At 39.2% G+C, this 12,125-nt stretch overlaps 1 protein-coding gene across 1 annotated transcript in view; it reads right to left on the minus strand.

Moving 5' to 3' along the window:
- The window catches only part of GNE (glucosamine (UDP-N-acetyl)-2-epimerase/N-acetylmannosamine kinase), a 129,011-nt gene extending 119,678 nt beyond the window's left edge, over window positions 1–9,333 (minus strand). Inside the window, exon 1 of the mRNA XM_077251844.1 lies at window positions 9,177–9,333. Coding sequence (XP_077107959.1) covers window positions 9,177–9,227 — 51 coding nt within the window. The 5' untranslated portion in view covers window positions 9,228–9,333. The remainder of the gene's footprint in view (window positions 1–9,176) is intronic.
- Between the last annotated feature and the right edge of the window lie 2,792 nt (window positions 9,334–12,125).

The raw sequence follows: 12,125 nt of genomic DNA on the forward strand, positions 1-12,125 counted from the left end.
ATAGAATAATATACATACACACATGTGACGGTCAGTTCTCACATAGAATAATATATACACACATGTGACGGTCAGTTCTCACATAGAATAATATATATACACACATGTGACGGTCAGTTCTCACATAGAATAATATATACCCACACATGTGACGGTCAGTTCTCACATAGAATAATATATACACACACATGTGACGGTCAGTTCTCACATAGAATAATATATATACACACATGTGACGGTCAGTTCTCACATAGAATAATATATATACACATGTGACGGTCAGTTCTCACATAGAATAATATATATACACACATGTGACGGTCAGTTCTCACATAGAATAATATATACACACATGTGACGGTCAGTTCTCACATAGGATAATATATACACACACATGTGACGGTCAGTTCTCACAAAGAATAATATATATACACACATGTGACGGTCAGTTCTCACATAGTATAATATATATACCCACACATGTGATGGTCAGTTCTCACATAGAATAATATATACACACATGTGACGGTCAGTTCTCACATAGAATAATATATACACACACATGTGACGGTCAGTTCTCACATAGAATAATATATACACACATGTGACGGTCAGTTCTCACATAGAATAATATATACCCACACATGTGACGGTCAGTTCTCACATAGAATAATATATACCCACACATGTGACGGTCAGTTCTCACATAGAATAATATATATACACACATGTGACGGTCAGTTCTCACATAGAATAATATATACCCACACATGTGACGGTCAGTTCTCACATAGAATAATATATACCCACACATGTGACGGTCAGTTCTCACATAGAATAATATATATACACACATGTGACGGTCAGTTCTCACATAGAATAATATATATACACACATGTGACGGTCAGTTCTCACATAGTATAATATATATACACACATGTGACGGTCAGTTCTCACATAGAATAATATATACACACATGTGACGGTCAGTTCTCACATAGAATAATATATATACACACATGTGACGGTCAGTTCTCACATAGAATAATATATACACACACATGTGACGGTCAGTTCTCACATAGAATAATATATATACACACGTGACGGTCAGTTCTCACATAGAATAATATATACACACACATGTGACGGTCAGTTCTCACATAGAATAATATATACACACATGTGACGGTCAGTTCTCACATAGAATAATATATACACACACATGTGACGGTCAGTTCTCACATAGAATAATATATACACACATGTGACGGTCAGTTCTCACATAGAATAATATATACCCACACATGTGACGGTCAGTTCTCACATAGAATAATATATACACACATGTGACGGTCAGTTCTCACATAGAATAATATATATACACACATGTGACGGTCAGTTCTCACATAGAATAATATATATACACACATGTGACGGTCAGTTCTCACATAGTATAATATATATATACACATGTGACGGTCAGTTCTCACATAGAATAATATATACACACATGTGACGGTCAGTTCTCACATAGAATAATATATACACACATGTGACGGTCAGTTCTCACATAGTATAATATATACACACACATGTGACGGTCAGTTCTCACATAGTATAATATATATATACACATGTGACGGTCAGTTCTCACATAGAATAATATATACACACATGTGACGGTCAGTTCTCACATAGAATAATATATACACACATGTGACGGTCAGTTCTCACATAGAATAATATATACACACACATGTGACGGTCAGTTCTCACATAGTATAATATATATATACACATGTGACGGTCAGTTCTCACATAGAATAATATATACACACATGTGACGGTCAGTTCTCACATAGAATAATATATACACACATGTGACGGTCAGTTCTCACATAGTATAATATATACACACACATGTGACGGTCAGTTCTCACATAGTATAATATATATACACACATGTGACGGTCAGTTCTCACATAGAATAATATATATACACACATGTGACGGTCAGTTCTCACATAGAATAATATATATACACACATGTGACGGTCAGTTCTCACATAGTATAATATATATATATACACATGTGACGGTCAGTTCTCACATAGAATAATATATACACACACGTGTCGGTCAGTTCTCACATAGAATAATATATATACACACATGTGACGGTCAGTTCTCACATAGAATAATATATACACACACATGTGACGGTCAGTTCTCACATAGAATAATATATACACACACATGTGACGGTCAGTTCTCACATAGAATAATATATACCCACACATGTGACGGTCAGTTCTCACATAGAATAATATATACACACATGTGACGGTCAGTTCTCACATAGAATAATATATACACACATGTGACGGTCAGTTCTCACATAGAATAATATATACACACATGTGACGGTCAGTTCTCACATAGAATAATATATACACACACATGTGACGGTCAGTTCTCACATAGAATAATATATATACACACATGTGACGGTCAGTTCTCACATAGAATAATATATACACACACATGTGACGGTCAGTTCTCACATAGAATAATATATACACAAATGTGACGGTCAGTTCTCACATAGAATAATATATACACACATGTGACGGTCAGTTCTCACATAGAATAATATATATACACACATGTGACGGTCAGTTCTCACATAGAATAATATATATACACACATGTGATGGTCAGTTCTCACATAGAATAATATATATACACACATGTGATGGTCAGTTCTCACATAGAATAATATATACACACATGTGACGGTCAGTTCTCACATAGAATAATATATACACACATGTGACGGTCAGTTCTCACATAGAATAATATATACACACATGTGACGGTCAGTTCTCACATAGTATAATATATATACACACATGTGACGGTCAGTTCTCACATAGTATAATATATATATACACATGTGACGGTCAGTTCTCACATAGAATAATATATACACACATGTGACGGTCAGTTCTCACATAGAATAATATATACACACATGTGACGGTCAGTTCTCACATAGTATAATATATACACACACATGTGACGGTCAGTTCTCACATAGTATAATATATATACACACATTTGACGGTCAGTTCTCACATAGAATAATATATATACACACATGTGACGGTCAGTTCTCACATAGAATAATATATATACACACATGTGACGGTCAGTTCTCACATAGTATAATATATATATATACACATGTGACGGTCAGTTCTCACATAGAATAATATATACACACACGTGTCGGTCAGTTCTCACATAGAATAATATATATACACACATGTGACGGTCAGTTCTCACATAGAATAATATATACACACACATGTGACGGTCAGTTCTCACATAGAATAATATATACACACACATGTGACGGTCAGTTCTCACATAGAATAATATATACCCACACATGTGACGGTCAGTTCTCACATAGAATAATATATACACACATGTGACGGTCAGTTCTCACATAGAATAATATATACACACATGTGACGGTCAGTTCTCACATAGAATAATATATACACACACATGTGACGGTCAGTTCTCACATAGAATAATATATATACACACATGTGACGGTCAGTTCTCACATAGAATAATATATACACACACATGTGACGGTCAGTTCTCACATAGAATAATATACACACACACACATGTGACGGTCAGTTCTCACATAGAATAATATATATACACACATGTGATGGTCAGTTCTCACATAGAATAATATATACACACATGTGACGGTCAGTTCTCACATAGTATAATATACATACACACATGTGACGGTCAGTTCTCACATAGAATAATATATATACACACATGTGACGGTCAGTTCTCACATAGAATAATATATATACACACATGTGATGGTCAGTTCTCACATAGTATAATATATACACACACATGTGACGGTCAGTTCTCACATAGAATAATATATACACACACACATGTGACGGTCAGTTCTCACATAGAATAATATATATACACACATGTGATGGTCAGTTCTCACATAGAATAATATATACACACACATGTGACGGTCAGTTCTCACATAGAATAATATATACACACATGTGACGGTCAGTTCTCACATAGAATAATATATACACACACATGTGACGGTCAGTTCTCACATAGAATAATATATATACACACATGTGACGGTCAGTTCTCACATAGAATAATATATATACACACATGTGACGGTCAGTTCTCACATAGAATAATATATACACACACATGTGACGGTCAGTTCTCACATAGAATAATATATACACACACATGTGACGGTCAGCTCTCACATAGAATAATATATACACACATGTGACGGTCAGTTCTCACATAGAATAATATATACACACACATGTGACGGTCAGTTCTCACATAGAATAATATATACACACACATGTGACGGTCAGTTCTCACATAGAATAATATATATACACACACGTGTCGGTCAGTTCTCACATAGGATAATATATATACACACATGTGACGGTCAGTTCTCACATAGAATAATATATATACACACATGTGATGGTCAGTTCTCACATAGAATAATATATACACACACATGTGACGGTCAGTTCTCACATAGAATAATATATACACACATGTGACGGTCAGTTCTCACATAGAATAATATATACACACACACATGTGACGGTCAGTTCTCACATAGAATAATATATATACACACATGTGACGGTCAGTTCTCACATAGAATAATATATACACACACATGTGACGGTCAGTTCTCACATAGAATAATATATACACACACGTGTCGGTCAGTTCTCACATAGAATAATATATACACACATGTGACGGTCAGCTCTCGCATAGAATAATATATATACACATGTGACGGTCAGTTCTCACATAGGATAATATATATACACACATGTGACGGTCAGTTCTCACATAGGATAATATATACACACATGTGACGGTCAGTTCTCACATAGAATAATATATACACACATGTGACGGTCAGTTCTCACATAGAATAATATATACACACATGTGACGGTCAGTTCTCACATAGAATAATATATACACACACACATGTGACGGTCAGTTCTCACATAGAATAATATATATACACACATGTGATGGTCAGTTCTCACATAGAATAATATATACACACATGTGACGGTCAGTTCTCACATAGTATAATATACATACACACATGTGACGGTCAGTTCTCACATAGAATAATATATATACACACATGTGACGGTCAGTTCTCACATAGAATAATATATATACACACATGTGATGGTCAGTTCTCACATAGTATAATATATACACACACATGTGACGGTCAGTTCTCACATAGAATAATATATACACACACACATGTGACGGTCAGTTCTCACATAGAATAATATATATACACACATGTGATGGTCAGTTCTCACATAGAATAATATATACACACACATGTGACGGTCAGTTCTCACATAGAATAATATATACACACATGTGACGGTCAGTTCTCACATAGAATAATATATACACACACATGTGACGGTCAGTTCTCACATAGAATAATATATATACACACATGTGACGGTCAGTTCTCACATAGAATAATATATATACACACATGTGACGGTCAGTTCTCACATAGAATAATATATACACACACATGTGACGGTCAGTTCTCACATAGAATAATATATACACACACATGTGACGGTCAGCTCTCACATAGAATAATATATACACACATGTGACGGTCAGTTCTCACATAGAATAATATATACACACACATGTGACGGTCAGTTCTCACATAGAATAATATATACACACACATGTGACGGTCAGTTCTCACATAGAATAATATATATACACACACGTGTCGGTCAGTTCTCACATAGGATAATATATATACACACATGTGACGGTCAGTTCTCACATAGAATAATATATATACACACATGTGATGGTCAGTTCTCACATAGAATAATATATACACACACATGTGACGGTCAGTTCTCACATAGAATAATATATACACACACACATGTGACGGTCAGTTCTCACATAGAATAATATATACACACACACATGTGACGGTCAGTTCTCACATAGAATAATATATATACACACATGTGACGGTCAGTTCTCACATAGAATAATATATACACACACATGTGACGGTCAGTTCTCACATAGAATAATATATACACACACGTGTCGGTCAGTTCTCACATAGAATAATATATACACACATGTGACGGTCAGCTCTCGCATAGAATAATATATATACACATGTGACGGTCAGTTCTCACATAGGATAATATATATACACACATGTGACGGTCAGTTCTCACATAGGATAATATATACACACATGTGACGGTCAGTTCTCACATAGAATAATATATACACACATGTGACGGTCAGTTCTCACATAGAATAATATATACACACATGTGACGGTCAGTTCTCACATAGAATAATATATACACACACACATGTGACGGTCAGTTCTCACATAGAATAATATATACACACACATGTGACGGTCAGTTCTCACATAGAATAATATATATACACACATGTGACGGTCAGTTCTCACATAGGATAATATATATACACACATGTGACGGTCAGTTCTCACATAGGATAATATATACACACATGTGACGGTCAGTTCTCACATAGAATAATATATACACACATGTGACGGTCAGTTCTCACATAGAATAATATATACACACATGTGACGGTCAGTTCTCACATAGAATAATATATACACACACATGTGACGGTCAGTTCTCACATAGAATAATATATACACACACATGTGACGGTCAGTTCTCACATAGAATAATATATATACACACACGTGTCGGTCAGTTCTCACATAGGATAATATATATACACACATGTGACGGTCAGTTCTCACATAGAATAATATATATACACACATGTGATGGTCAGTTCTCACATAGAATAATATATACACACACATGTGACGGTCAGTTCTCACATAGAATAATATATACACACACACATGTGACGGTCAGTTCTCACATAGAATAATATATACACACACACATGTGACGGTCAGTTCTCACATAGAATAATATATATACACACATGTGACGGTCAGTTCTCACATAGAATAATATATACACACACATGTGACGGTCAGTTCTCACATAGAATAATATATACACACACGTGTCGGTCAGTTCTCACATAGAATAATATATACACACATGTGACGGTCAGCTCTCGCATAGAATAATATATATACACATGTGACGGTCAGTTCTCACATAGGATAATATATATACACACATGTGACGGTCAGTTCTCACATAGGATAATATATACACACATGTGACGGTCAGTTCTCACATAGAATAATATATACACACATGTGACGGTCAGTTCTCACATAGAATAATATATACACACATGTGACGGTCAGTTCTCACATAGAATAATATATACACACACACATGTGACGGTCAGTTCTCACATAGAATAATATATACACACACATGTGACGGTCAGTTCTCACATAGAATAATATATATACACACATGTGACGGTCAGTTCTCACATAGGATAATATATATACACACATGTGACGGTCAGTTCTCACATAGGATAATATATACACACATGTGACGGTCAGTTCTCACATAGAATAATATATACACACATGTGACGGTCAGTTCTCACATAGAATAATATATATACACACATGTGACGGTCAGTTCTCACATAGAATAATATATACACACACATGTGACGGTCAGTTCTCACATAGAATAATATATACACACACACATGTGACGGTCAGTTCTCACATAGAATAATATATACACACACATGTGACGGTCAGTTCTCACATAGAATAATATATATACACACATGTGACGGTCAGTTCTCACATAGGATAATATATATACACACATGTGACGGTCAGTTCTCACATAGGATAATATATACACACATGTGACGGTCAGTTCTCACATAGAATAATATATACACACATGTGACGGTCAGTTCTCACATAGAATAATATATACACACACATGTGACGGTCAGTTCTCACATAGAATAATATATACACACACACATGTGACGGTCAGCTCTCACATAGAATAATATATACACACACATGTGACGGTCAGTTCTCACATAGAATAATATATACACACATGTGACGGTCAGTTCTCACATAGAATAATATATACACACACACATGTGACGGTCAGTTCTCACATAGAATAATATATACACACATGTGACGGTCAGTTCTCACATAGAATAATATATACACACACATGTGACGGTCAGTTCTCACATAGAATAATATATACACACACACATGTGACGGTCAGCTCTCACATAGAATAATATATACACACATGTGACGGTCAGTTCTCACATAGAATAATATATACACACACATGTGACGGTCAGTTCTCACATAGAATAATATATACACACATGTGACGGTCAGTTCTCACATAGAATAATATATACACACATGTGACGGTCAGTTCTCACATAGAATAATATATACACACACACATGTGACGGTCAGCTCTCACATAGAATAATATATACACACATGTGACGGTCAGTTCTCACATAGAATAATATATACACACACATGTGACGGTCAGTTCTCACATAGAATAATATATATACACACATGTGACGGTCAGTTCTCACATAGAATAATATATACACACACATGTGACGGTCAGTTCTCACATAGAATAATATATACACACATGTGACGGTCAGTTCTCACATAGAATAATATATACACACACACATGTGACGGTCAGCTCTCACATAGAATAATATATACACACACATGTGACGGTCAGTTCTCACATAGAATAATATATATACACACATGTGATGGTCAGTTCTCGCATGGCAGAAGAAGAAGGAAATGGCTAGCTATCAGACAAAGCAGGATGTGCCCGACTGCTGGCAGCCCCCACCTGGCATGTGTTCTCGGCAGGGACGTGGCTGATGACAGCCCAGCTGGTGACTGACATGTCCACTACAAACATGCACGTCGCCCCCAGGCCTGCGCAGCAGGGGTCTAGTGACAATAGAGGCCAGGACTTACATGAGGACCCCGCATACGAGGCGATTGCTCATTGCTGCCCATGCTGGCCATGTGCCGGTGTCGGTCGCTCGGTGGATCGCTGTGTGGCTCCTGCCCGCCGCCAGCCTCACGGGATGGACTTGTAGAATTTCATTGATTGGCATCTGCGCTCCATTCTTAGCGGAGGAGGAAGCCCCGCCCACTATGTAAATGAACCCTGTGCCTGGAGTCGTGCGGGTTCCGTTGAGCCTCAGCCTGAACAGCCTCACATGATTCCTGACACCGTGCGGGGTGGGTAGTGTCTTCTCCCTGCAGATGATGGCCACATTCTCGGGGCGGGCAGCCTCCCTGCAGATGGTGGCCACACTCTCGGGGCGGGCAGCCTCCCTGCAGATGGTGGCCACACTCTCGGGGCGGGCAGCCTCCCTGCAGATGGTGGCCACACTCTCGGGGCGGGCAGCCTCCTTCCAGATGGTGGCCACACTCTCGGGGCGGGCAGCCTCTCTGCAGATGGTGGCCACATTCTCGGGGTCGGCAGCCTCCCTGCAGATGGTGGCCACATTCTCGGGGCCGGCAGCCTCCCTGCAGATGGTGGCCACATTCTCGGGGCCGGCAGCCTCCCTGCATATGGTGGCCACATTCTCGGGGCCGGCAGCCTCCCTGCATATGGTAGCCACACTCTCGGGGCGGACAGCCTCCCTGCAGATGGTGGCCACATTCTCGGGGCGGGCAGCCTCCCTGCAGATGGTGGCCACATTCTCGGGGCGGGCAGCCTCCCTGCAGATGGTGGCCACATTCTCGGAGTGGGTAGTGTCTTCTCCCTGCAGATGGTGGCCACATTCTCGGGGAGGGCAGCCTCCCTGCAGATGGTGGTCACATTCTCGGGGCGGGCAGCCTCCCTGCAGATGGTGGCCACATTCTCGGGGCGGGCAGCCTCCCTGAAGATGGTGGCCACATTCTCGGGGTGGGTAGTGTCTTCTCCCTGCAGATGGTGGCCACATTCTCGGGGCGGACAGCCTCCCTGCAGATGGTGGCCACATTCTCGGGGCAGGCAGCCTCCCTGCAGATGGTGGCCACATTCTCGGGGCGGACAGCCTCCCTGCAGATGGTGGTCACATTCTCGGGGCCGGCAGCCTCCCTGTAGATGGTGGCCACATTCTCAGGGCTGGCAGCCTCCCTGCAGATGGTGGTCACATTCTCGGGGCAGGCAGCCTCCCTGCAGATGGTGGCCACATTCTCGGGGCGGACAGCCTCCCTGCAGATGGTGGTCACATTCTCGCGGCGGACAGCCTCCCTGCAGATGGTGTCCTGTTGTGAATTTACCTTTTGGCTCCCTCTAGTGGCTACTAGTGTTTTTACTCTGGGTATGTCTATCATCCCTTGTATGCTCACCTGGGTCGTTAGGTCAGGGGTGTTGCTATATTAGCTCCCTGGACCTTCAGTTCAATGCCTGGCAACGTTGATATCAGAGCTAATCTGTAGTGCTCTTGTCTACTGATCCTGGTTCCTGCTTGATTAACCCCTTCATGACCCAGCCTATTTTGGCCTTAATGACCTTGCCGTTTTTTGCAATTCTGACCAGTGTCCCTTTATGAGGTAATAACTCAGGAACGCTTCAACGGATCCTAGCGATTCTGAGATTGTTTTTTCGTGACATATTGGGCTTCATGTTAGTGGTAAATTTAGGTCGATAATTTCTGAGTTTATTTGTGAAAAAAACGGAAATTTGGCAAAAAATTTGAAAATTTCGCAATTTTCACATTTTGAATTTTTATTCTGTTAAACCAGAGAGTTATGTGACACAAAATAGTTAATAAATAACGTTTCCCACATGTCTACTTTACATCAGCACAATTTTGGAAACAATTTTTTTTTTTGCTAGGAAGTTATAAGGGTTAAAATTTGACCAGTGATTTCTCATTTTTACAACAAAATTTACAAAACCATTTTTTTTAGGGACCACCTCACATTTGAAGTCATTTTGAGGGTTCTATATGGCTGAAAATACCCAAAAGTGACACCATTCTAAAAACTGCACCCCTCAAGGTGCTCAAAACCACATTCAAGAAGTTTATTAACCCTTCAGGTGTTTCACAGCAGCAGAAGCAACATGGAAGTAAAAAATGAACATTTAACTTTTTAGTCACAAAAATGATCTTTTAGCAACAATTTTTTTATTTTCCCAGCGGTAAAAGGAGAAACTGGACCACGGACGTTGTTGTCCAATTTGTCCTGAGTACGCTGATACCTCATATGTGGGGGTAAACCACTGTTTGGGCGCACGGCAGGGCTCGGAAGGGAAGGAGCGCCATTTGACTTTTTGAATGAAAAATTGGCTCCAATCTTTAGCGGACACCATGTCACGTTTGGAGAGCCCCCGTGTGCCTAAACATTGGAGCTCCCCCACAAGTGACCCCATTTTGGAAACTAGACCCCCCAAGGAACTTATCTAGAAGCATAGTGAGCACTTTAAACCCCCAGGTGCTTCACAAATTGATCCGTAAAAATGAAAAAGTACTTTTTTTTCACAAAAAAATTATTTTAGTCTCAATTTTTTCATTTTCACATGGGCAACAGGATAAAATGGATCCTAAATTTTGTTGGGCAATTTCTCCTGAGTACACCAATACCTCACATGTGGGGGTAAACCACTGTTTGGGCACATGGTAAGGCTCGGAAGGGAAGGAGCGCCATTTGACTTTTTGAATGGAAAATTATCTCCATCGTTAGCGGACACCATGTCGCGTTTGGAAATCCCCTGTGTGCCTAAACATTGGAGCTCCTCCACAAGTGACCCCATTTTGGAAACTAGACCCCCCAAGGAACTCATCTAGAGGCATAGTGAGCACTTTAAACTCCCAGGTGCTTCACAAATTGATCCGCAAAAATGAAAAAGTACTTTTTTTTTCACACAAAATTTCTTTTAGCCTCAATTCTTTCATTTTCACATGGGCAACAGGATAAAATGGA

This window comes from Ranitomeya variabilis, chromosome 1 (genome assembly GCF_051348905.1).
Source record: "Ranitomeya variabilis isolate aRanVar5 chromosome 1, aRanVar5.hap1, whole genome shotgun sequence".
In the NCBI taxonomy this organism is placed as follows: Eukaryota; Metazoa; Chordata; class Amphibia; order Anura; family Dendrobatidae; genus Ranitomeya; species Ranitomeya variabilis.